The 26,774-nt window shown below is 58.3% G+C and overlaps 1 protein-coding gene across 3 annotated transcripts; it reads left to right on the top strand.

The window, feature by feature from the left end:
* Positions 1 to 12,155: 12,155 nt before the first annotated feature.
* Positions 12,156 to 19,614, top strand: LOC142599978 (sodium-dependent proline transporter-like). 3 transcript variants are annotated; one of them, XM_075742745.1, is made up of 15 exons: positions 12,156 to 12,206; positions 12,708 to 12,915; positions 15,019 to 15,150; positions 15,411 to 15,559; positions 15,792 to 15,841; positions 16,052 to 16,190; positions 16,270 to 16,404; positions 16,516 to 16,619; positions 16,799 to 16,923; positions 17,101 to 17,213; positions 17,537 to 17,671; positions 17,882 to 17,981; positions 18,465 to 18,583; positions 18,850 to 19,023; positions 19,286 to 19,614. In XM_075742745.1, the coding sequence occupies exons 2-15, from the start codon at positions 12,723 to 12,725 to the stop codon at positions 19,409 to 19,411; spliced, it is 1,794 nt and encodes a 597-aa protein (XP_075598860.1). In that variant the 5' UTR covers positions 12,156 to 12,206; positions 12,708 to 12,722; the 3' UTR covers positions 19,412 to 19,614. The 3 variants fall into 3 exon arrangements, with proteins under 3 accessions (XP_075598860.1, XP_075598862.1, XP_075598861.1); XM_075742746.1 differs by having other exon boundaries at positions 12,166 to 12,255; XM_075742747.1 differs by lacking the exon at positions 16,052 to 16,190 and having other exon boundaries at positions 15,509 to 15,559.
* The last annotated feature ends 7,160 nt before the right edge of the window (positions 19,615 to 26,774 follow it).

Here is a 26,774-nt window from a genome sequence, read left to right on the forward strand (position 1 = left end):
TAGACTACATGCTTTACTGGGTTTAAAAGTTCTATGAAATGACAAAAAAAAACCCCAAAACCCACCAGAGTTGGCAGATGCGTCAACAGTTGCCGTTTTTTGGATGTGAGGGAGCACAGCCTCAGGGCAGGGAGGACGCTGCTTGCACATTAGGCCTCTAAGGGCAGCGGGTGCCCAGCTGAGGCTCCTCCATCCCTGCCTGCGTCCCCTCGCTCCTCGGGGAGGACACAGAGCCCCCGGTGCCCGGCCTGCTTCACGGGCTGGGGGCAGGATGGGGGACGACCTTTTCAGGCTCCTGCCACCCCTCGTCACAGCCTGCCTGTCCCTGGCCAAGGAGAGCCCCGATGTGCCCCTCTCCCTCCCTCCGGCCCTGTCAAACCAGGAGCCCCCTCCTCTTGCTGTGGAAATGGTGGCTGGACCCAGCTCTGCACCAAGCCCCTTGGGGATGGCCCTTCCCTCAGGGCTCCTCCAGCACCAGGGTCCCTGCTCCTTGCCCTGCCAGCTCCCCGGGACACATCTGGGCTCGGAGGAGCTGCCTCCAGCCCGGCTCCCCCGGGCAGGTCCAGGGACCTCGGGAGTCAAGACAGGGGTGGCCGGGGGCTCCTGCACCCCAGCACCGAACCCCTCACTGCGTACAGACACTGGTGCTGCTCCGCCAGCTTCCGACCCAGCACGAGCCTCGGCAGCGCCATGGCCGGCCGGGCAGAGCAGCTGGGTGGGCAGCCCCGTCCCACCGCAGAAATCCAGCGGGCTGCAGCCGCCTCTGGCACACGCGGCAGCAGGTCAGGGGCAGGCTGCGGGCAGAGCTCCTGGATGCACAAGTACCAGCACGGGCAGAGCCCTCCCTCGCGAGGGCATTCTACTTGCTCTTGCTTATCAAGAGCGCACAAACAGGGATTTCCCCTCCCAACCGTTGCAGCGATGGGCACTGAGGTATAGGAAAGTGGCTCCTAGAAACAAGGAGAGAACCGATGCGACGTCCGTGAGGCAGCTTGCCCGAATGCTCACACCCAGTCACCCTGAGAGCCGAGCAGGCAGCAGCCAGCCCCGCTCCACACACTCCCCCGTGGACTCCCACCTCCCCAACCTTCCGTACAGCCTGTGCAAAAGTTGGAAGAGGCAGAAGGACTGGGAAAAAATAAAAATTAAAAAAAATAAAAAACCTAACCGCACATTGAAACCAAACCCACATGCCGTGTGGCTGAGCAGAGGCAGGAGTAACTGGAAGCCATGCACAGCAAAGCCAGGGACTGCAGCAGTCGGAAGGGGAGAAAGGGCGGCTGTTCTCTTGTGGGGGAGCGGCCGTCGTCTTTTCTTGCCTCAGAGATCAGGAAAGAAATAAGTTGAAATAGCTCCTCCCGCTGCCGGTGCTAGATGAGGTGACTCAGAAAGGCAGGGTGCGCAGGGGAGGGCGGCGGGCAGTGGCCAGCACCCGAGCTCGCGGGGTCTGCATCAGGTGGTTACGCCGCGTTCCCGATGCACGGCCGCCCCCCGGTCCCAGCGGGTCGCGCTCCTGGGTGGGTTTCCTCTTCCCACTCCCTCTCTACTTCTTGGGCTTCTTGAAGATCTTTCGGGGGAACTTTTTCTTGCTCTGGCCGAGGTCAACCTCATCGCCCGTCAGGCTGCTGTCCTCGTCCCCTGGGGTCTTCTTGGCGGCCAGCTGCGGGATGCGGGTGCTCTTGGCGCTGCTGGGCCGGCAGTCAGAGATGGGGGAGGGGGTGTCGGGGTCGGTGGAGCTGGGGCTGCGGGACCGGGAGGAATCCGAGTGGCTGTGCTTGCCGGCTGTCGGGTGGCTGATGTCCCCCAGGCTGGAAGACTTCTCCATGCCGTGGTTCACCATCATCAACTTCTTCGGATGCAGCAGCTGAGAGTGGCCAGCGGTGCAGGCAGGGAACCCCCTCGAAGCAGCCCTGTCCTGCACTGGCGGCTTGCAGTGAGCCCCCAGGGAGCTGGAGCAGGGCAGACACCCGCCCCCCTCCTGCCACTTCGCCCCCCCCAGTTCTGCTCCTCCATATCAGTGCCAGCGGGACAACTGCAGTGGCACCCCAGGGACGGGGAGTTCGTCCAGATCGGTGCCAACTACCCAGCTGACAGGGCAAAGCGATCCCCGCTGCAGGCAGGCACGCAGGCAGGCAGGCAGGCAGGGCTGCTCGCTGCCTCCCCTGCAAGCGCAGCCCCTCTCCCCAGCACAGGCTGCAGGTGAGCTCACTGCTAGCACCCACCTCGCACGAGCCTAAATGCTGCTGGGTTCAGCGCTGTGGGGAGCACGAAGGCAGCACGGTACATGGAGGCAGAACCAGAGGGACCGAGGCCCCGGGCCACGAGGCAGAGGCAAGTGCTCAGCCCTGAGCTCCGGGATCCAAAGGCACTGACCGCGGCTCCAGCGGCCATCAGGGGCCCTTGACCTGGCACAGCAGGGATGGCCGGGCACAGCTGGGCTCCACTCAGAGCCGGCAGCTGCCTCCCACCCCCCAAAAAACAACCCTGCCAGCGCACTTTGTTCCCTTGGATGCCACTGGGAGCCGGGCCAGGGAGCTCGCAGCATCGCACCGCTCACACTGGAGAACGGTGCAGCTGCAAGAGCTGATGCCCTTCCAAGCAGCAGGACTGGGGGCAGCTTCATCAGAGGGTTCCTCTGCGCTTGCTCAGCTGCCACATGCGTGTGCGTGCCTGCCTGCCTCACCCCTCCGAGCCTCCGGACAAAAAGCGCCGGACCCAGTTTCCCCCTTTTCCTGGCTCAGCTGGTGCAAACCTCTAATCCTGCAGGGAAGAATTAGGGGTTCGGCTTTCCCGCGCGAAGCCATGCCCAAGCGCTTTCCTGACACGCAGCTGCCTGCAGTCGCTGCCTGCGGTCGCTGCCTCCAGAGCCTCTGCTGCACAGCGGTTTGTACCCCCAGCCTGGTGCCCGCTTGTGACTGCAAAAGGCAGAGAGCGTTGCTACGCCAGCCCGAGGGGCTCCCAGATCCTTTTTGCAGTGGAGAGTGAGAGGTAGGAGGAAGGGAGAAATGCAAAGTCACAGCCTACTCCTTCCAGCCGGGATCACCCAGATGGGTGCAACGCTGCTGCAGCCCAGCCCGACATCCCCTCGGTCCCTGCCGAAACCTGGTAGCGTGCCCGTGCAGCCGGACAGCGAGCTATGCTGCTCTCGCTACCACCTACGCTAACTGGCCTCAAGGCTCGGGAGCCGCACAGCCATCCCTCCTGCCTGACAGAGCAGGCACAGGCAGGCACAGGCAGGCAGGGGGGCTGCGAGGGGACCCAGCCCTTGCCTCTTACTCAGGGTCTGCACCGGCTGGAAGCAGGTCGTACAGAACGGGAAAGGTGGATGGAGAGGAAAGGAGCAAAGAGGAGGAGAAGCAAAAGGGTGTGAGAAGAGATGGGAAATGCTCACCGGTTCCTCGGTCCCTGCCGCTCCTGGCGCAGACCCCCCCCCAGGACGTGGGTCTCTGTGCCCTGCTCAGCCCTGCTCAGCACCAAACCCATCCAGAGCAGCCTCGTGCTCCTCCTGAACATTTCTGGTCTGTGTCGGTGCTTAACACACCTGCAAAGGGGGAATTTCTGCCAGGCCACTCGTTGTGTCACCTCTCTCGAGAAAGGCTGGCAGAAGCCATCGCGTGCGTGTGCTGAGCTGCTGTCAAGAGAGACGCTGCGTGGCCAGTCGGTGCTGAACACGTGCTGTCAGAGGTTTATTTCCTCCACAAATAGCTGGGAACATGATATGTTTTATGGAGGATATGGACGACAGTCTAGCCATGCCAGAGGGAGCACCTAGGCCAGAAAGGGCCGCACCCCGTATCGTGACCACCCCACAAAGAAGACAAGGCGGGTTATAGTTGTAGGGACTCCCTTCGGAGGGGCACAGAGGGCCTGACATGCAGGGCAGGCCCTCCTCTCAGAGACATCTGCTGCCTCCCCGGGGCCCGTGTTAAGGCCGTGACGAGGAAACTCCCCGGCCTGGTACGGCCCTCTGACTACTGCCCACTGCTGCTCCTCCATGTGGGTTGGGACAAAGCTGCGACATGTAATGCAAAAGCGATCAAAAGGGACTTCAGTCTCTTGGGACGGTCACTGCGGGCATCTGGAGCACAAGTAATGTTCTCCTCCCTCCTTCCAGTTGAGGGCAGCGATGTTGGGAGGAACAGGCAGACACAGTCCATAAACACACGGCTCCGTGGCTGGTGTCACCGCCACACCTTTGGGTTCTTTGACAATGGGATGGCCTACATGGCACCAGGCTTGATGAACTTGGATGGGATTCACCTCTCTCAAAGGGGGAAGAGGATCTTTGCCCAGGAAGTAGCGGGGCTCGTCGACAGAGCTTTAAACTAGGCTCCAAGGGAGACCTGATGAGATGCATCCTCGGGTCCTGAGGGAACTGGCAGATGAAGTGGCCAGGCCACTCTCCATCATATTTGAGAAGTCCTGGCATTCCAGCAAAGTTCCCACGGATGGGAAAAGTGAACTCCCTTTTTTAAGAAGGGAAAAAAAAGAAGACCCAGGGAACTACAGGCCGGTCAGTCTCACCTCTGTGCCTGGCAAGATCATGGAGCAGATCCTCCTGGAAGCTAGGTTCAGGCACATGGAAAATAAGGAGGTGATTGGTGACAGCCAACATGGCTTCACCAAGGGCAAATCGTGCCTGACAAATCTGGTGGCCTTCCACAATGGGGTTACAGTGTTGGTGGACAAGGGAAGAGAAGGCTCCGGGGAGCCCTCATTGCACCCCTCCAGTACCTAAAGGGGCCTACGGTAAAGATGGGGAGGGACTGTTTATCAGGGAGTGTAGTGATAGGACAAGGGGGAATGGGTTTAAGCTAAAAGAAGCTGTGGCCGCCCCTGGATCCCTGGAAGTGTTGAAGGCCAGGTTGGATGGGCCTTTGGGCAACCTGGGCTAGTGGAAGGTATCCCTGCCCATGGCAGGGGGGTTGCAACTAGATGGGCTTTGAGGTCCCTTCCCACCCAAACCAGTCTGGGATTCTATGATTCTATGGTTGGAAATGGGTGGGGGTGATAACTGCATCAACTGCCTGGCAGGCCCCGTGGCTGGGACATGGGCGCTGCGGGTGCATGTACAAGGCAGCCCTGCGGGAGAAGGGCGAGAGCAGCACCCTGGGCCAGGGACTTGCCCAGGAAGCCCTTGATCGTCCTGTGGCCAGTTTCCTGCATTCCCTGGTAGCATTTTGACTCCCCGTCCGTCCTTGCTGACCTCCCCAGGGAAGGTGCCACGTTTATCACCTCTTGCGTTCAAAGCAGCAGGGAGGCGGGTGGCGTGGCCCCTTTTTGTAAGCAGTTACAACCAGCTCGCCATTGCTGTGGGTAATGGGGGACGACGACGCTGGTAGTGGGAAGCCCCGGGAGGTGTGGGGACGGCAGACGGTGCCAAGGGCGCAGGGCACCCGTAGCACAGCCTGGCAGGCTCAGCAGGACTTGCTAGGTCTGTGCTGGCCCTGCTGTGCCTGGGCTGGCTCCTATAAACACACCAGGCATCCCCACGCTGTGCTTGCCTGTCAGTTCTGGGAGCACAGACAGCTTTGATTTGGTGCAGATTTGAGGCAGTGCCCGCTCGGCCGATGGCATAGTTAACCTGCACCTTGTTTCAACCACCAACAGATGATGGGGAGCTGATACCAGGGACCTTGCAGGAAGGCACATGGTGCTGCTCGCCCTGGTTTCTGGAGAAAACACGCTCACGGGGGTGCTGGCACCCCTGGGCCATGATCCCCTCGCATCAGGTGCCCGGAGGGAGCTGTGCTGCGCCTGTGGACTTTGCACAAGAGCAGACATGGTGGTGTCCTGGGACTGCATGCGGCCAAGAAACTGTTGCCTCTGAACAGCCCCAAAATGTCTGTGTGTCAGTGGAGCCTGGCCAGCGCTCCTGCCTGCCGCAAGGCACGTCTCCTGCCAGCTGCTCTGCTGCCCACAGCCCCGGGAGAAAGGTATGGGGCTGGGGAACGTGCTGGATTTCAGGGTTTCTGAAGCCTCTGGAGACCGTGGAGATGGAGGAGCATTTTCCACATGGCTGGCGTCAGCAGGTCACTTTCCTGATGACCCATACCATTGCTTAGGAAGGGTTGGTGTGAGTTGAGGAAAAGGATGCTATGCAGGTCAAGTAAACACTGGATCAGCCCCCTCAAGCCTGGGCAGGCACACTGCATCATGGAGGGTTGTTTTTTTTTTATTATTTAATTCAAACCAGGATCCTTTCCTAAAATAAACCCTCATGCTCCAGAGGGAGCAAGGCCTGGGCAGTCCAGCCTTTCCCTTGTGTTGCATGTGAGATCAGGTCTGATCTACTCAGCTTTGTGGACTGCGAATCATGACGCTGCTTCGTCACTGAGAGATGCTCCTCTGCCCCGAGCGGTTCTTCCCCCATGGGATCCCACAGGTGGGGGAAACTGAGTCACAGCAGTGCTGAGCTTGCCAGAGGAAGGGCTTGGATAACAGCCACACACTCCTGAGGCCCCATATGCCGTCCCCTGTGGGCTGCGCACAGTTGGGCTGAGAACAACCATTTGTATCTGCATCTTGCCTCCGCAGGTTTTGTTCTTGGTCGACACTCTCTCATTCAAGACGGGTGTTTGTGACAGTCTGTCACAGAGCCACACAAACTAGGCCAATCCAGTTAACAAACAATCAAACAAAAATATTTATTTTACAACACGGAAGGGGAGAAACTAAGTTTTGTTCTAACTGAAACCACTCTGGCTCCAACAGACATTAACAATTCACAGGTTCAGGATTTCAGTTGGGAAATCAGTACTACACCGCTGAGTTGAGAGCTCCTAAGGTTTACGGTTGATGACCCAAAATGCACAGAATCACTCACCCATGTAAGATGAGGTCTCTCAGTCTGTATAGAAGATGAACCACAGGCGTTGTCCCAACCCACGGGAAGAGCCACTGCCCTGAGGGACACCGACTCAAGATGGCCCCCTCACGGGACTTCTTTTGTACCCAATTGGACTCTGACCTGTGTTCATAGATGGTCACATAGGTCCCTATTGGTTGAAGACCTCTGCTTTGTCTCCCGTCAACTGAAACTGCCACTGCCCTGCGGGCATAATTCAAACTGTGGCGGGAAGGTTTTCCTGCGGGCTTTGTCAGGGCAGGTGCATCTGCCACACAATCCACCCTGTGACCACAGTCATGATTCAATTGGTTTCCTCAGAGTGGTGGCACAGTCACCTCTTGCCTCCAAAGTTAAAAGGGAGTGCAGTCTTGGTGAGTCTTAATACTCATTGTGGATCATCGTTTCTCAATTGTTCTATGGCTATATTGGGATATCATTTACATGAACAGGTTGTAAGGGAGTATATTTTACAACTGACACAGATCTTACTATTGTGCACTTAATCCGACTTATTGTAACACAGATTACAACAGTTATAACTATAATCATTCTCAAAGACTGAAGGAGACTGGTGAACCATCCAGCAAGAGAAAATGCAAACATGTCAAAAACTTTCCCCAGCCAGTTCGTTCCTAGTCCAGCAGCAATTTCTTCTGAATCTTTGGCTACTTTCTTCATCTTGTTGATTTGGTCTTGAAGTGGTATTGATACATTTGGGATGTGGACACAACAGTCGTCCATTGACAGGTTCAGAACTCCACATACGCCTTTCTCCTTTAACAGCATCAGGTCTAAAACAGCTCGGTTTTGAATGGTCATTTTACTGGTATGTTGTAGTTGATCGTTTAAAAGCTTCAGACTGTCAGATGTGGCATTGGCTAAAGCTGATAGTTGTAGGCCTAGATCCAAATCAGCTTGTCGGTTTCATTATTGGGGCAATTCCTACTCCAAATAATGATTCCATCCACCACCCAATTCGTGTTGGGGCTTCTTGCCATCCTTTCTGTAAAGCCCTTGGTCTATGGTCCCACCACTGGTGTGGGATTGGCCCTTCCCGATAAATGGGACAGAGGGAGAGCACAGACAGTGTACAGGCTAGCCCAGGAACAGCTGAATGTAATCGGGAGTATAGGTGACCGTCAGAGCATGCCCATACTACGTTAGGGGATGCAAGGACGGTGGATGTTTGGCATAAACCTGATATGGTAGTAATAGGGGGACAATAGTCTTTCTTACTACAATCTAAGACAGAGGGTCGTGAGTAACTGGTATTACTGCATAAGCAGCCCTGTGTTATAGCTCTCTTAATGGGAGGGTATAGCCATAGTAATGGCATCTTGTTGATGTCTTTGCATCCAGTTTCTACCTGGCAGTTCCAGAGAGGAGATTTCCTCGCTGGGGATATCTTATCCTTGCTCCCATCCCAACTGGGCATATATATAACTGCTCACGTGCAGTTGAGAGGACAGTCAAATGAGTTTCGATTACATGTGCTGGGACACTCATTACTATCCCTTTCAGGGTGTTTAATACACCGTGAGGCATTTAATGGTTTTGTATATTGAGACTGATCGTCATCGCTCCATTGAGTATTATATTCAGTAGCTCCCCATGAAATATAGGGACATGGTACAGTTCACACTCCACCCCATGACATCAATAGGGGATTGGAGAATATAACTGCCTCTTGTATCTCATACCGAGCTCGCATTTAACGCACCTGGTGACCAACTATAGACAACATAAGTGTAACCTTCGCCTTCAGGCCTTTTGAAATACCAGCTACAATTGTTATATTGCTTCCATGTGAGCTCAAGAGCAAGTGATATGTTAATGTCTTGCACAAAAATCGGTAAGGGGTCTTCTGCTGACGTGGGGGTAGGTAGACAAACCGTCACTGGGGTTAGATTCATCATTCGGGCAAACCCTATCATCATTTTCACTACCATGTTATCATCCAGGTCTTCACTGTCCGCATCAGCCAGTATTACTATTGCTAGGAGGAGCAGCAGCAGGACAGCCCTCCTCTTCACTGTCCTGTAAGAAAGCACAAAAAAATCAGGCCTCGGTCCTTTGAACTGGGTTTCAGGGTTAAAAATCAGGGATTATCCACCAAGTACTAATATGGTGGGTCTTTCCACTCCCATCTAGGGCTTCCCAGGCATATAAGCCTCTTAGTTTTGCCAGGGCCATGGGTACAATGCCCATAGAAGGTAGTTTCACCATGACAGGTTGGCCTACGCATGTCCTCAGTGGGAACTGGTATATTTGATCATCAGGTATGGGGGCATCACCCATCAATGGTCCCGTGGGACAAAATGCTTGTATCTTTGGGCTTCCATAATTTCCCCATCGATTATTAACAGTGAAGACTGCTTGTGGCAATCGTATGTCCCAGTTATGGCGTGAGACATCAGCATGTCTTTTAACCAAACCATTGGTTCGCTCAACTATCCCATTGGCCTGGGGATAATATGGTGTGTGAAACACCCATTTGATACCTTCTTTCCATGCCCAGTCTTGTACCCCTGTGGCTGTGAAATGTGACCCATTGTCACTCCGAATACATTCAGGAATGGGCAAAATACCAAATCATTCTTGCAGCACTTGAACTGTCTGATCTCCTGTGGCTGTGCCAACATCTGTGGCCATGGTTAATCCTGATACCGCCTCCACTCCTACCAAAACATATCTCTTTCCACGTTAAGGTCTCAAGGGCCTGACATAATCAATTTGCCAGGTGCTCCAAAGAGCTTTGCCTTGTCTGATATGCTGGGCAGGGGCTTGATTTGGGTGGCTGGCCTTGAGCCTTATTTGACATTGTGGGCAGGCTGTAAGAATTGCTTCACATATTTTTATAGACACTGGCCATCCCCGAGACCGACATTCGTAATAGAGATCCGTCTTTCCTGAATGGCCTCGCTTAATATGTAGCCATTCAGCGAACCGTGTCCAATCCTCCTTTTTGTTATCAATTACTCCGATTTGGGCTAGATGATCTACCTGTTGGTTCCATTTCGCAGCAGAGGTTCCATTCCTTGCATGGCCTTTTACCCATCCCACCTTTAGGGGTCATGATCTGCCTATTTCTAGCAATCTTTGCCAACCTCTAGTTCTCCAGACCTTTGTACGGCCCACTTCCCACCTATTGGATTCCCATTGGCATATCCACTCTGTGGCACCCTTATGGGTTGCATAAGAATCAGTATGGATGGAGGTAGCACCATTCTCTGCACGCAGTTCTCCCACCTGTGCACTACCTTCTCCCTCCTCTGTGACTGTTTTCCCGGTACCGATTTCCAGTGCTGCTGCTTTATATCGCCACTTTGATCCTGTTCGGCAGGGAGATGCATCAGTGAACCACACTCCCTGTGTATCTGAGTTTGCAGATAGCTCAGGTGCCTCTTTGATCGGGGAAGGTCTATAAGGTTGGCCTAACAAGGCTGGATCTGGATTAACAGGTTGTTGGAACTCAGAGACTCAACTGGGCCCTCTCTCAACTGCAGTAACTGACTAACTCCTTCTAGGTAGGCATACCACTTCCGTACTGTGGCCTTTTGGGCTACACCCTCAGGAGGAGGTGTTCCTTTAAGGATCGAATTTAGAAGCGGGAAAGGGCTTTGCACCATTATATCTTAATCTTATATAAGTACGCAATTTCTCCACCTCCTTGACTGCCCTAGTAAGTGAAAGGAGTCCCTTCTCCCACTCAGAATGCCGTTGTTCAGTTTCTTTGAACGAGGTGGAAGAGAATAATAAAGGTCTAGCTGGCCCTTGTGGGGCCTTTTGAAACACGCCACAATAGGAAGCATGTTCTGCACATCCCCACTCCACCCTTAGTGGATCTTGTGGGTGCAATGGGCCTAGTCTCTGACAGGCTTTTAGTTCATTCTTCAACACGTTAAGGGCTTCTGTATGCTGTGAAGTCCAATCCCATTCCCTGTTTCTCCTGAGCAGGTCATACAGGGGGCGGGCAATCACTGAGAACCCAGGTATATGCCTCCTCCAACAGCCCTAGTAGTTGCTGTAATTCTGTCTTATCGCCTGGAGTTTGCCCCTTCTCAATAGCTGACAGTGTATCATCAGGTACTGCAACTGCACCGGCTATCCACCAAGGTCCTAGGAATTTAATCTCCTGCCCAGGACCTTGACATTTGGAAGGCTGGATGTCTAGCCCATTCTTAGCAAATCCCAGATGACCTTGGCCACTTGCCCTACTTGTTCTTTGTTATGTCCTCCAACTAGAATATCATCTATATATTGATAAACGTGGATGTCTGATGGCACTTCTATGGTATCAAGAAGTTTGGCTAAGGCATTGTGAGCAATGGTAGGAGAGTGTTTATACCCTTGAGGCAGTCGGTTAAAGGTGTACTGCACTCCTTCCCAAGTGAAAGCACATCGGGGTTTATCCTCTTCTCTCAGCGGTATCATAAAGAACACGTCTTTAACATCTAAAGCGGCCATCCATGCATGAGCGGCTGCCTGGATTGCCGTCACCACTGATGTTATGCTCGGGACAGCAGCAGTTACGGGTGGAGTATTACTATTCAATTTCCTATAATCAATTGTTAGATGCCACCGTCCGTCAGGCTTATGGACTGGACAAACTGGAGAACTGTATGGTGAGTGGGTGCGACTTATGATTTGCCTTTTTTCAAGATCGCTAATTACACCTGTAATGCCTCGTTTTGCCGCAGTTGGCAGAGGGTATTGAGAAACACAGGTTACTTTAGATTGTGGTAGTGCAGGTGCAAGCTGCAGGGTCCTAACATGGGTGGCTTTTGCCCATCGACTTCCAAAACTCCATATCTTGCCACTAGGCAGGCACCACTGCCTGCCTGCTAATACATCAAATCCCAATATATTTCCCTTAGGGGGAATATTCCCTTATTTTCCCTTAGGGCCACCTCCACAGCTGTCATTCTTTTCTCTCCATGTAGCCAAAGTTGAATCCGAGCTAAAGGACACTTTTCTGCTGTACCCGTCACACCTGTTATATTTATAGCTTTTCTTGAGGGTTTAATTCCCAATTCCTCAGCACGTTGCTTATTCAAAATGCTAACTTGGGCTCCAGTATCAATTAAAAAGTCTAAACTTAGCCGTCTTGGACCCACAGGAATACAGATGTAAGGTTCATTAGCAGGAATCCACCCTGCGGAGTGGGCGGCCCCAAACCGCAGCTTCCAGCTTTTTAACCCTTGCAGCTCCTCTGGCAGAGGCCCGAAAGGGTTAAGGTTCCTTTCCCGGGCGGCAGTTGCCGGCACCTCCCCTTGTTGTCCCTTAACCTTCCCCTCTAGCAATTCCACCAGTTTCCAGACCTGAGCCGTGGATTGCCCATGAAGCACTGTTCTAGGTACTCCTAGTGCTAATGCCTTTCACCAACAGCTATTTCCTTCTGAATCGTAAGTCCGCTCCCACCTGCCCCGAAAAGGCTCCGGCTCCCAGTGCAGAGGCCGCTCAGGGTGGGGGTTGCGATCGGCCCGTCGGACCCTCTGGTTACCCTCGGCTCCCCCCCTGCCCGGGATCAGTCCATCTCATCTCGCTCCTAAATCACTATCTTGTGTAATGTCTCCTCCCAAGTCGAAAGGTGGGCGGGGGGTTTCTGAAAGTGCCACTGCCCTGCGGGTGTAATTCAAACTGTGGTGGGAAGGTTTTCCCCTGGGCTTTGTCAGGGCGGGTGCATCTGCCACACACTCACTTGTTATCAGAGCCTTACACGGGGCGAGCCCCAAAACCCCTTTGGCAACCAGATGCTTCTTCAGGGAGAGCTTGGCCGTGCCCAGCCCTGCCCAGGAGCCCTGCGGGGTTTGCAAGCTGCAGCCAGTGGGTCCTGACGCTTTGCTCCCCTCCGCAGGTCAACACCTTCCAGATGGAGGGTCCGACCGCCACCCCCACCAGCCAGCCCTGCCCAGGAGCCCAGCCCCAGCCTGAGGTTCTGGAGCCCAGCCCGCGCCGGGAGACCTGGGCCGGCAAGTGCGAGTTCCTGGTGTCCTGCCTGGGCTACTGCGTGGGGCTGAGCAACTTCTGGCGCTTTCCCTACCTGTGTTACCGCAACGGAGGAGGTGAGTGTCTGCTGCGGGCACACAGCTCCCTTCCCCGAGCACGCGGGCACTGCTCGCTTCTCCGGGATGGAGGCCAGGAGCACGGGGGGCTGGGGAGGGCCAGCGTGACGGTGCACGGGGGCTGTGCTCTCCAGGAGAGCAAACATGGGTGCTGGCGGGAGTCGGGGTCTTGTGTTGCCCACCTGGACACTGTCACCGAAATCCGGGAATAAACCTCGTAACACCAATGTAGTGTTAAAAGGCAGGCATTCTTTATTGCAGCGCTGGATGCACGGGGGATAGCTCCACCCAACGTGCATGCCAGGTGATCACCAACATACAGGTTATATAGAATCAAAATATACATATTCATTATTTTCCTGAGAAAAGGCAGTCCTATGATAATCATTTCTAGGAATCCATTTCCATGTTCTCCTCCCCATCACGCATGCTCAGTGATTTGAGTCGGTGGTCCTCAAGGGTCTCTGGTGGTCGTCAGTGGTCTTGCACCCGTGTCCACTGGATGACCCCCTTCACGCAGGCATGCGCAGTACCCTTGTTGTAGGTGCACCTGCACCTGTCCATAGCAACTCACTTTATAAGATTAATATTCCCGGGCCTATTGTCCGGTTGGGTAGGGACTGTACAAGGAACATAGCAGCATTGTATCTTGCCACGGTCACCTTGCCACTTGCCATGGTCAGTTAGCTTCATTACCTATTACCTTGGTTATAAACTAATTACCTCAACCTGATTCTATAGTTTCTGTTTCACAGCCCCTATCCTACGGTTACAACACCACCATGTTAATGCCACCCTCAGGACCCTGGGGAAGGATGCTTTAAGAGTTCAAAGTGTCTCCCATGACTCTGCCAGGGAACTTCTGCTGGGGCTGCCCTGTGCAGCCCAGAGATGCGTCTGCCTCTGGGGTGAGCCTGGGGCAGCCTGCAACACTGTCCGGGGTGGTCTGGGCCACAAAGAGCTTCTGCCAGGCAGAGCCCCTCTGCAGAGCATCTCTGCCCCTGCCCGGAGAAGCGGGGCTTGGCGAGGAAGGCAGTGACCCCCCCCCTGCAGCACTGCCAGCCCCTCTGCAGCAGCGGTAGCAGGGACTGTCTGTGCCCTGCAGTGCAGGCTGCTGTGCACGGTGCGTGGAGGTGCCCATCCGCTGCCAAATCCAGTTCAGTTGGGCAGGAGTGCCCGGGAAGGCGGCCAAGCGGGGGCAATAACTCACCACTTTTCTGGGGCAGGACAACGTCCAGGCAGCTCAGCACGTAGCTGGTGCCAGGTGGCAACGCCCCAGGATGCAGCACCGTGCCTTTGGGCTGTGGGATGGGAGAAACCTCCCCAAAGGTCATTCCTGAGCCCCCCGCTGCTTCTGCTGCCCTGACATTGTCTCTTCTTGCACCCAGCTGGAGGGACCATGTCTCCCCATCCAGCCCTTGCCAGCTTTGCCATGCCTCCGACCCGCCTTGCTCTGCCCTCTGGCATCTCCCCTTATGCTGGGCATCGCGGAGGTCTGGACCGCTCTGTTGTGGTGATCTGTCTCTGGGATCCCTGATGCTCTGTGGGTTTGCAGCCTGGCCAGCCCTGCAGTCTGCCTTCCCCAGAGCAGTCTGCAGGGCTTGTATTGCACTGCTTTTCTGCATTCACTCCAAACTGCCCAGTTAAACTGGTGATTTCCCCTTTGCCCTATGGATGCTCCTTAAGTCACTGTAGCTGAAGTCCTTGGCTAACAGGCTGAAGACGGAGGTGTCAGTGTATCGCCAGGGGAAACACGGGGATCTGCTGTGGGCACACCCCAGGGCCCTGAGCATCCCACGGCCCTGAGCACCAGTGCAGCATCCCTGGCTGCACCCCAGTGCTGGTCCCACCACCCACCCCAAGCCAGGGCCAGCAGGATCCCACCACCTCCCAGCTCCGGCCCCCGCTGTGGGGCTCATGGGGAACTCGTCTTCTGCGGATGGCCCCCAGGATGGAGCCAGCAGCCCCCAGGAGCTTTCCCTGCTCCGCTGCATCCTGCCAGGACACGTGCCCCTGTGCAACTCCGACCCAATGACATCTGTCCTTTGGGGAGGCCGGACTGGTGCCGGCCATCCCCCCAACCTGCTGCTCCTCTCCTCCCAGGTGTCTTCTTCATCCCCTACTTCATCATGCTGCTCGTCATGGGGCTGCCCATCTTCCTGATGGAGCTGAGCTTGGGCCAGTACGGGGCCGCGGGGCCCATCACTGTCTGGAAGTGCTGCCCGCTCCTGAAAGGTGGGGCTGGGGGCTGGGGACCCCTCTCCTTCCTGCCCCGCAGCCGCTGGGGCCGTCTGGGCTGTGGGAAGGGGTGCGGGTGGGCACGGGGGCTGCGACACCCCCTTGGTGAGGCCCCAGCCTGCACCCTGAGTCCCGGGGCAGCGCCGGGCAGGTCTCCTGCTGCCTCTGTGGCCCCTTGGACCCGTGCCGGGGCCAGGGGTCTGTGGGATGTGGTCAGGCCCCTGCCTGCCCCCACAGCAGCCCCTATCCTCGCGCAGGCGTTGGCATTGCCATGCTGATCATGTCCTCCCTGGTGTCCCTCTACTACAATGTCATCGTCGCCTGGGCTATCTACTACCTGGTCTCCTCCTTCCAGAGCCCCCTGCCCTGGTCCTGCGATGCCCCCAGGAACGCAGACCTCTGCCAGGTCGGTGGCCCCGGGCGGGCAGCGTGGTGGGGCCCGGTCCCAGGGTGGGATGCTGCGGGGCCAGGCGCCGCACGAGGACCCGGCAGGCGGTTTGTCTTGGGAGAAGCTTTGCCTGCAGCAGAAGAGGGGGGTCAGGCTGGGGATGGGGCTGGGGCCAGGGCAAGGAGGGACGGCGGGGACGGTGGCGATGGCGGGGACGGTGATGGTGACCTGCTGGGACTCTGTGTTGCAGAACACGTCGGGGAGCACCAGCTGGATGAGCGCCAGCGAGGTTTTCTGGAAGTAAGTCCATGTGTGGCAGCATCGATGTGTGCCTCCCTTGGCCTGTGCCCGGGGTCTGGGCCCGGCCCCATCTCCCCTGGTCCTGGGGGGCCGGGGCTGAGCCCCCGCGGGCAGCGGTCAGTGATGCCAGGGGGGTGGGCAAGGACACTGTGGAGGTGACGAGGGTGCCTCGCATCCCCTGTCCCGCTGACCCGCGATCCCGTGCTGTAGCGAGCAGGTGCTGGGGGTGACAGACAGCTCCAGCCTCGGGGACCCTGGCACCGTGCGGTGGCCCCTCGCCCTGTGCCTGCTGACGGCCTGGGTCCTGGTCTTCCGCCGCACGCTGAAGGACATCCGCAGCTTGGGCAAGGTGAGGGGCAGCACGGGGGGGCTGCAGGGGGGCTGCCGCACCGGCAGAGCAGGTCTGAACTGATCCATGCCTTGCACAGGGAGTGTACTTCACGGCCACCTTCCCCTACCTGATCATCCTCATCCTCATCATCCGCGGGGCCACGCTGGATGGCTCCCTCGATGGCATCCGCTTCTACCTGTCCTCGGACTGGAGCAGGCTGCAGAGCGCCCAGGTAAGCCGGGGCCGGGGGGTCCCTGATGGCAGAGATCCCCGCAGCTGGGGACGGCAGGACAGGTAGGCTGGGCAGTCCTGCAGCCCCCCACACTGTCGTGTTGTCCCTCAGGTGTGGAGCGACGCAGCCTCACAGGTCATCTACTCCCTGGGCATTGGGTTTGGGGGGCTGTTCTCCATGGCCTCCTACAAGAAGTTTGACAACAACGTCATCCGGTGAGAGGGATGTGGGGGCGTGAGGGGTGCAGGGGGTGCAGGCTGTTGGGGCAGCGCCGGGGTTGCAGTTGGGGAGGAGCAGGGCAGTGATGGGGATGTCTGAGCCCCGTGGCCCATCAGGATGCCCCTGTCTCCATCCTCACCCCACGGCCATGGGGCTGTGACACTCTCCCCAACAGGGACACCTTGATCATCGCCATTGGGAACTGCTGCACCAGCTTCTTCACCGGCTTCGCCATCTTCTCGGTGCTGGGGCACAGGGCCTGGAGGAAACAAGTCCCTGTGGATAGCGTCGCTGACATAGGTATGGGCTTGGGCAGAGGGGGGTCGTGCCGTGCCAGGGAACATCCTGGTGCCCTGCGCAGGGACAGGGCCACAGGGCTGCAGCTGAGATCACATCCAGCCTGGATATGGGCTTGCTGGGCTTGGCCCGTCTCACCACGGCGTGTCATTTCACACTTCCCTTCCTCTCACCCTACAGGCCTCGGGCTGACATTTGTGGTCTACACTGAAGCCCTCTCCCTGCTGCCTGGCTCCCTCTTCTGGTCCATCCTCTTCTTCCTGATGCTCTCCATGCGAGGAGTAGACAGTTTGGTGATTGTCACCTCGGGCACCCCCATGTCCTGCCTCATGCCTGGCCATGGGGTGCCAGGTACACCCCGTCTGAGGCACGCAGACGGCATGACGTGCATGGGCCAGGAGCATGAGGATGGTGCTGGGGTGGGGGATGCATGGCCCCATGCACGTGGGGCTGGCACTGGGCATGGGTTTCTCCAGGTGCGCAGGTGTCAGAGGGATGGGGAGGCACATGGGGACAGTGCCCCGCAAAGTCCCCTCTGTGAGGACCATCCCCTGCACCCAGACCGGGGGAGGCAGGGACCAGGACGTCCCCCCAGCTGACAGCCCCCATCTCTCAGTTCAGGGACATTGAGGGCATCGCCACAGCCATCCTGAACAGGTTCCCAGCCCTGCGTGACTGGAGGAGGAAGACGGTGTTGCTGGGTGCTCTCTGCACCTCCTTCTACCTGCTGGGGCTCCTGCTGGTCACCCAGGTATGGGGTCCCCTGCACCCCCACCCAGCGACACCCAGCACCCTTGCAGTGATGCCAGGATGGAGGATGGGGAGCGGCCTCCTCTCCCCTCCAGTGGGAGCATGGAGGGCTGTGCGTGGGCCCTGGCATTGATGGTGGCCATGGCATGGGGTGCCCCACACCCACCCGCTGCCCCGAGCCCTGCTGACCCCGTCCCTCACCGCCTGACAGGGAGGCATCTTCTGGTTCATGTTCATTGACGTGTACAGCACTGTCTTTGGGCGGATCGTCGTCGCCTTTTTCATGTGCCTGGGCATCACCTTCTGCTACGGTGAGTGGAATGGGTGGCCCCAGGGGTGCAGCCAGCGCTGGGGGGTGCAGTGGGTGCAGCGGGTGCAGCCAGCACGGGGCTGTGGTGCTGCCGGCCCTGGGCACTGGCGCAGGCTGTTTACAGCACAGGACAGCCCCTGGCTACCCCGCTGCCAAGGCTGGGTTGGCATTCCTGGGGCTCGTGGCAAACCCTGGCCAGGCTCTGTAGGGTGCCTCTGCAGCTGTGGGCAGCCTGGAGCCCCGCGGGGTGGGCAGGGTGGTACCCCCATCCTGCTGCCCAGCCCTGCAAGGAGACCGTGCACAGCCGAGGTGCAATTTTCCCTGTGTTCGGGGGATGTCATCTCCTCTCCATCCACCAAAGCGTGGTGGATGTTCAGCACCCCGGCACAGGGCTGTCGTTGGTGCCCCGGTGTGGGTGCACCCGGCAGGGCCGTTCTGGGGCGGGCAGGGTCCCAGCAGTGACCCTCTCGCGGGGGGCCTGCAGGCCTGAAGCAGTTCTGCCAGGACATCATGGACATGATCCACCAGTGCCCGGCCTGGTACAGCCACATGCTGAACTACTTCAAGGTGTGCTGGATCTTCTTTACGCCCTGCCTGCTGCTGGTGAGCACCGAGCACCCACCTGGGGCTGGAGGTTGAGGGGAGAAGAGCTCCTCTCCCTCCATCTCTCCCTCCCCTCTGAGAGGGGCAGCTCTTGCTGGGTTTGGAGCGGGGCTGCCCAGGTCCTGGCGCTGTCCAGTGCCACTCTGTGGCTCCTGGAGGGGGTTTGGGGTGGCCCTGGGGGTCCCTGTGGTGCCCAGCCCAGCCAAGACCCCTGGGGCCAGGCGATGCCGCAGTGTCACATCACTCCTGCCTGCTCTGCCCTTCAGATCACGCTCATCTGGATCTGCCTGGACACGCACAGCGTGCCCCTGTACTATGACATTGCCGAGTTCCCCAAATGGGCCATGAGCCTTGCCATCTGCATGGGCGTCCTCACGTGCCTGCCGATCCCACTCTGGGCCGTCGTGGCCCTGTGCCGCGAGTCGGGGACGCTGAGCAACGTGAGTGTGCGAGGTGGGATGGGGCATGGGGACGGGGTGGGGGCAGAGCAGGGGCTGCCCCGGTGCTGGGGATGGGGCGGGAGAGGCCAGCGACGGAGCAGAGATGATGCTGTCTCTTCCCGAAGAGAGTGGAAGGGCTGGAGCCGCAGGGCCGGGGCAAGAGGTGGGGTCTGTGCCCACTGCTGCCCCTTCCCATGTTGACACTGCCCTCTGCCCCGCAGGGGGCTTGGGGCAGCCTCTGATCACACTCTCCCACCCACAGCGCTTCCAGAAAGCCACCCAGCCCCTCGACTCCTGGAGGACCGCTGCCACCCGGGACGTGGCCAGAGATGTCATGTACATGCCGGCCATCATCACTGCACCGCACCACAGCAGCAGCGAGGACTGATGCTGGCCCCAGGGGACCCCACGACCTCGCTCAGAGCCCCCCAGGATGACGGGACCCGCCGGCGATGGGGACACCCGCCCAGGGGCTGGCTGCTGGTGCACGTGGCTCCCCTTGTGCCGTCACAGCCACCCATCCCGGCAGATGGTACCCACTGATCCCAGCGCGTATTTTAACTCGACCCTGGAAACGTTCTGCACACTCCAGAGGTGTTTCTAGGGGACTCTCTGTGAGCAGGACCGGCTGCCCGGGCTGCGCTCCAGCCCTTCGCTTGCCTCTGGGCAGTTGTCACCTCTCGTTGGAGGGGTTTGGGGCAGACTTCGAACTGCAGGAGGAAAGGCGCGTGAGTGGGGAGAGGCTTTGGCAGGGTCTGAGGTTGCCCTGGGCCAGGTCAGCAGCTGGTTCCTTGCCAGGGAAGCTGAGGGGCCCCAGGGAAGTGTTTTTCACCTGATCCCAGTGACCGTCTGTCCTTCCTGCGGGTCTCCAGCCCGGCACTGGGACAGCTGCGCCCTCCCTGTGCTCCTACTGGGTGATGTACGTGGGTATGTATGGTAGCGTAGGCGGGCTGGCTGCTGGGGACACAGTCCCCAGGGATCCCCCTGCCCCCACCAGCAGAATGGACCCCCTGCCCCCACCCCCAGATAGGACCCCATGCTGCAGCCTGGGAAGGGCAGGAAGGAGACAGCAGCAGACACCGGCTTGTAAAAGACGCCTGCTCCGCAGGCTCCCCTGTGGGCTCCAACTGCTCTGACCTTTCATACAGCCTATGCAAAAGTTGGAAGAGGCAGAAGGACCAGAAAAAAAATAATTAAAAAATAAAAAACCTAACCACACATTGAAACCAAACCCACATGCCGTGTGGCTGAGCAGAGGCAGGAGTAACTGGAAGCCATGCACAGCAAAGCCAGGGACTGCAGCAGTTGGAAGGGGAGAAAGGGCGGCTGTTCTCTTGTGGGGGAGTGGTCGTCGTCTTTTCTTGCCTCAGAGATCAGGAAAGAAATAAGTTGAAATAGCTCCTCCCGCTGCCGGTGCTAGATGAGGTGACTCAGAAAGGCAGGGTGCGCAGGGGAGGGCGGTGGGCGCTGGCCAGCACCCGAGCCCGCGGGGTCCGCATCAGGTGGTTACGCCGCGTTCCCGATGCACGGCCGCCCCCCGGTCCCAGCGGGTCGCGCTCCTGGGTGGGTTTCCTCTTCCCACTCCCTCTCTACTTCTTGGGCTTCTTGAAGATCTTTAGGGGGAACTTTTTCTTGCTCTGGCCGAGGTCAACCTCATCGCCCGTCAGGCTGCTGTCCTCGTCCCCTGGGGTCTTCTTGGCGGCCAGCTGTGGGATGCGGGTGCTCTTGGCGCTGCTGGGCCGGCAGTCAGAGATGGGGGAGGGGGTGTCGGGGTCGGTGGAGCTGGGGCTGTGGGACCGGGAGGAATCCGAGTGGCTGTGCTTGCCGGCTGTCGGGTGGCTGATGTCCCCCAGGCTGGAGGACTTCTCCATGCCGTGGTTCACCATCATCTTCTTCAGATGCAGCAGCTGAGAGTGGCCAGCGGTGCAGGCAGGGAACCCCCTCAAGGCAGCCCCATCCTGTGCTGGTGGCTTGCAGTGAGCCCCCAGGGAACCGGAGCACGGCAGACACCCGCCCCCCTCCTGCCACCTCGCCCCCCGCTTTTACTCCTCCGTACAAGTGGCAGCGGGACGACTGCGGCGGCACCCCAGGGACGGGGAGCTCGTCCAGCCCGGTGCCAACTACCCAGCTGACAGGGCAAAGCGATCCCCGCTGCAGGCAGGCACGCAGGCAGGCAGGCAGGCAGGGCTGCTCGCTGCCTCCCCTGCAAGCGCAGCCCCTCTCCCCAGCACAGGCTGCAGGTGAGCTCACTGCTAGCACCCACCTCGCACGAGCCAAAATGCTGCTGGGTTCAGCGCTGTGAGGAGCACGAAGGCAGCACGGTACATGGAGGCAGAACCAGAGGGACCGAGGCCCCGGGCCACGAGGCAGAGGCAAGTGCTCAGCCCTGAGCTTGGGGCTCCAAAGGCACTGACCGCGGCTCCAGCGGCCATCAGGGGCCCTTGACCTGGCACAGCAGGGATGGCCGGGCACAGCTGGGCTCCACTCAGAGCCGGCAGCTGCCTCCCACCCCCCAAAAAACAACCCTGCCAGCGCACTTTGTTCCCTTGGATCCCACTGGGAGCCGGGCCAGGGAGCTCGCAGCATCGCACCGCTCGCACTGGAGGACGGTGCAGCTGCGAGAGCCGATGCCCTTCCAAGCAGCAGGACTGGGGGCAGCTTTATCAGAGGGTTCCTCTGCGCTTGCTCAGCTGCCATCTGTGTGTGCGTGCCTGTCCGCCTTGCCCCTCTGAGCCTCCGGACAGAAAGCGCCGGACCCAGTTTCCCCCTTTTCCTGGCTCAGCTGGTGCAAACCTCTAATCCCGCAGGGAAGAATTAGGGGTTCGGCTTTCCTGCGCATAGCCATGCCCACGCGCTCTCCTGACACGCAGCTGCCTGCAGTCGCTGCCTGCGGTCGCTGCCTGCAGAGCCTCTGCTGCACAGCGGTTTGTGCCCCCAGCCTCGTGCCCGCTTGTGATTGGAAAAGGCAGAGAGCGTTGCTGCGCCAGCCCGAGGGGCTCCCAGATCCTTTTTGCAGTGGAGAGTGGGAGGTAGGAGGAAGGGAGAAATGCAAAGTCACAGCCTACTCCTTCCAGCCGGGATCACCCGGATGGGTGCAACGCTGCTGCAGCCCAGCCCGACATCCCCTCGGTCCCTGCCGAAACCTGGTAGCGTGCCCGTGCAGCCGGACAGCGAGCTATGCTGCTCTTGCTACCACCTATGCTAACTGGCCTCAAGACTCGGGGGCTGCATGGTCTCCTCCAAACTTCGAGTCTCCTGCAGTGTGTCCAGCACATCTCTGAGCAATAGCCTGAAGGCCCTCACCAGCACCCCGTCCCTCCAACCTGGGCACATCGTCCCACAACTCGTCACAGGCAAGCCTGATGTTATCCCCCTCCCCCTTTCAAGCCCAGTTTAAAGCTCTGTCGACTAGCCCCGCTACTTCCTGGGCAAAGATCCTCCTCCCCCTTTGAGAGAGGTGAATCCCATCTGAGTTCATCAAGCCTGGTGCCCTGTAGGCCATCCCATTGTCAAAGAACCCAAAGGTGTGGCGGTGACACCAGCCACGGAGCCGTGTGTTTATGGACTGTGTCCACCTGTTCCTCCCAACGTCGCTGCCCTCAACTGGAAGGAGGGAGGAGAACATTACCTGTGCTCCAGATCCCCGCAGTGACCGTCCCAAGAGCCTGAAGTCCCTTTTGATCGCTTTTGCATTATGTGTCGCAGCTTCGTCCCCACCCACATGGAGGAGCAGCAGTGGGCAGTAGTCAGAGGGCCGTACCAGGCTGGGGAGTTTCCTTGTCATGGCCTTAACACGGGCCCCGGGGAGGCAGCAGATGTCTCTGAGAGGAGGGCCTGCCCTGCATGTCGGGCCCTCTGTGCCCCTCCGAAGGGAGTCCCTACAACTATAACCCGCCTTGTCTTCTTTGTGGGGTGGTCACGATACGGGGTGTGGGCCTTTCTGGCCTAGGTGCTCCCTCTGGCACGGCTAGACTGTCATCCATAGTCATGCCTAGACAGGTGCACTCTTCGCTGGGTAAAGAACTGGCTGTAAGGCCGAGCCCAGAGAGTTGTGCTGAACGGAGTTAAATCCAATTGTTGGCCGGTCAGAAGCGGTGTTCCCCAGGGCTCTGTCTTGGGGCCGGTCTTGTTTAATATCTTTATTAATGACCTGGAGGAGGGGATGGAGTGTGCCCTCAGTAAGTTTACAGATGACACCAAATGGGGCGGGAGTGTTGATCTGCTTGAGGGTAGGAAGGCTCTGCAGAGGGATCTGGACAGGCTGGATCGATGGGCTGAGGCCAACCATGTGAGGTTTAACAAGGCCAAGTGCTGGGTCCAGCACTTGGGTCACACCAACCCCAGGCAATGCTACAGGCTTGGGGCAGGGTAGCTGGAAAGCTGTCTGGAGGAATAGGACCTGGGTGTGCTGGTTGACAGATGGCTGAACATGAGCCAGCAGTGTGCCCAGGTGGCCAAGAAGGCCAACAGCATCCTGGCTTGCATCAGGAACAGTGTGGCCAGCAGGAGCAGGGAAGTGATCGTTCCCCTGTACTGGGCCCTGGTGAGGCTGCACCTCGAGTGCTGTGTTCTGTTTTGGGCCCCTCACTCCAAGAAGGACATTGAGGTGCTGGAGCGTGTCCAGAGAAGGGCAACGCAGTGGGGAAGGGTCTGAAGCACAAGTCTGATGAGGATCGGCTGAGGGAACTGGGGTCGTTTAGCCTGGAGAAGAGATCGCTCCCTACCTGATCGCTCCTTACAACTCCCTGAAAGGAGGTTGTAGCCACATGGGTGTTGGTTTCTTCTCCCAGGTAACTAGCAAAAGAACAAGAAGAAATGGTCTCAAGTTGTGCCAGGGGAGGTTTAGAGGAGATATTAGGAAAAATTTCATCACCAATGAGTGAAAAAGGAAGAAGCATTGGAACAGGCTGCCCAGAGAAGTGGTGGAGTCATCATCCCTGGAGGTCTTCCAAAGACGTGTAGACGTGGCACTTCAGTACATGGTTTAGTAGACATGGTGGTGTTGGACTTGATTATCTTAGAGGTCTTTTCCAACCTTAAGATTCTATGATTCTATATCCTCCATAAAACATGTTTTATAGGTACTGGATCTGTGGATGGAACAGCCTGAACAGCCTGTCTGGCCCCACTGGTCAGCAGGATCTGCTCCCCACCACCTTACGCACCCCAAACACTGGCAAACGTGACCAGGGGGTCTCAGAAAGGAGAAGCAGGATGGGGCTGAGGAAGAGTGGTGCTCAGCAGCCTTTGGCGCAGTGGGCAGCAGGGCTGTGCAAGCACCCCAGCCCTGCCACTCGCTCCCTGCTCACTGTGGGAAGAGGGCACAGCGGCATGCAAGGGTTCCAGCCCAGGCAGGCTCAGCCTAGAGTGCCCAGCACTGTCACTGTGACTGAGCCCTGTCCTGTCCTGTGCCCCCATGTCTTGCACTGCAGCAGAACCAGAAGGCTGAAGCTCCAAGGGCAGCGCGCAGCCCCCCAGGGCTGCTGTGGAGCAGCCCCATCATGCCCACCATTCATGTGCCCCACACTGTCTGGGCTCACTTGGGAGCCGTGACACCCTTGGCTTGCCTGTCCCACACTCTCTGTCCCCCAGAAGGAAACTTGCTCCTGGCCACCCCATGCCCCAGCAGCGACCTACAGCACAAGCCATCGGGTTAGCACTCCAACAGAAGGGCGAGCAGAGGATTCCATTCACCCCTCTACAGAGATGCTCTCACCTCTGAAAAAATTCAGCCTCACCTGCTCTCAAGAGGAGAGCTGGCCTCACCAGCACAGCCTCCCCAGAGTCATCCAGATGGCTGGGAGACCTGCCCCGTGCCCAAGGGGACACCAGGCTCTGGCTGCTTTGTGCACCCTGAGGAATCCTGGCAGCTCCACCAAACTGCAGCCACGGGGCAAACTGTCCACCCATCAGGATGGAGAAGGGCACTGCTCCACGGCAGAGGGATTGCAAGGGGAACTGACCTGGGCTGGGCATCACCTTGGCACGTGGGTGGCTAAGAGACAATGATCTGCAGAAACCCCTATAGGATCCATACATTCCCCATGCTGCTCCCACCATAACTGTGGCTCACTGTGGTGGTTCCCAGCAGGGCCAGCTGCAGTGGGGCTGTGGAAGGTGGCCTGCATCCTGTGGGTCCCCAGCACTGGGAGGACAGTCTCCTGCAGCCCGGGGCAGCACAGGGCAGGGCAGGCATGGTCCTACTGTGGGCTCCGGTGGCATGGTGGGGGCCGGGGTCCCCGGCGTGTCGAGGTGCCCAGTGCACGGCATTTCCTGCTCGGCGGGAGGGAGGGACGGCCACGCTCCACTCGTGTGCTGCGTGCAGCTCCACCCTGGCTAGGTCTGGCCTGGGGTGCAGTATCTGCTGCGACAGTGTCCCCCTGGACCCCACAGCCTGCACAGCCCCCCACAAACGGTTCATCCTGCTTGCTTTTGCAGCCAGGAGGGACCAGAGGCATCACTAACTGCTCAGTACAAGTTCTGGGGACAGGGCTGTGCGCAGCAGGATGAGGCAGCACCCGTTGCTCACCCAGAGCTTGGTGCAGGGTGTGCACTGGGGTGGCCGCTCCTGGCACCAAGCCTCTGCTGGGATGGGGTTTCGTGCTGGGCTCGCCGGACCGCCGTGGCTGAGCAGGAGCAGCCCAGTGTCTTCCCCAGCTGTGGCCCTGCACAGGAGGCGCACTGGGGCACCGGGGCTGTGGCACTGCCAAGGCAACCGATCCCGACACCGCTGCAGAGCGGTGTGAGAGGCAGACAATGGTGCCAGGCTCCCACTCAGTGCTGCAGGCCAGTGGACATGAAGGCATGAGGAAGAGGAGGGTAGTAGTATGAAGGGACATGTTGGGGTCTGCTGTCCCTCCCAAGCTGAACAGCATCTAGGTGGAAGGAAGAATCATAGAATCATAGAATATCCTGAGTTGGATGGGACCCATAAGGATCATCGAGTCCAACTCCTGGCTCCACACAGGACCAGCCGAATCACAGCATATGACTGAGAGCATTGTCCAGACGCTTCTTGAACTCAGTCAAGCTTGGTGCTGTGACCACTTCCCTGGGGAGCTTGTTCCAGTGCCCGACCACCCTCTCAGTGAAGAACCTTTTCCTGATATCCAACCTCAACCTCCCCTGTCGCAGCTTCATGCTGTTCCCTCGGGCTCTATCACTGGTCACCAGAGGGAGGAGATCAGCGCCTGCCCCCTCGCTCCCCCTCATGAGGAAGCTGTAGGCCGCGATGAGGTCTCCCCTCAGTCTCCTCTTCTCTAGGCTGAACAAACCAAGGGACTTCAGCCTCTCCTCATGCGTCTTCCTCTCTAGACCCTTCACCATCTTTGTTGCCCTCCTTTGGACACTCTCCAACAGTTTGATGTCCTTTTTTTACTGTGGCGCCCAAAGCTGCACACAGTACTCGAGGTGAGGCCGCCCCAGCGCAGTGTAGAATGGGACAATCCCTTCCCTAGACCGGCTAGCAATGCCATGCTTGATGCACCCCAGGGTACAGTTGGCCTTCCTGGCAGCCTGGGCACGCTGTTGACTCATGTTCAACTCGCTGTCGACCAAGACCCCCAAGTCCCTTTCAGCATGGCTGCTCTCCAGCGTCTCATGGCCCAGTCTGTATGTATAGCCAGGGTTGCCCCTTCCCAGGTGCAGAATCCAGCACTTGCCCTTGTTAAACCTCATGCGGTTGGTGATTGCCCAGTTCTCCAGTCTGCCCAGATCTCTCTGCAAGGCCTCTCCACCCTCAACGGAATCAA

This window comes from Balearica regulorum, chromosome 1, assembly GCF_011004875.1.
Source record: "Balearica regulorum gibbericeps isolate bBalReg1 chromosome 1, bBalReg1.pri, whole genome shotgun sequence".
Taxonomy (NCBI): domain Eukaryota; kingdom Metazoa; phylum Chordata; class Aves; order Gruiformes; family Gruidae; genus Balearica; species Balearica regulorum.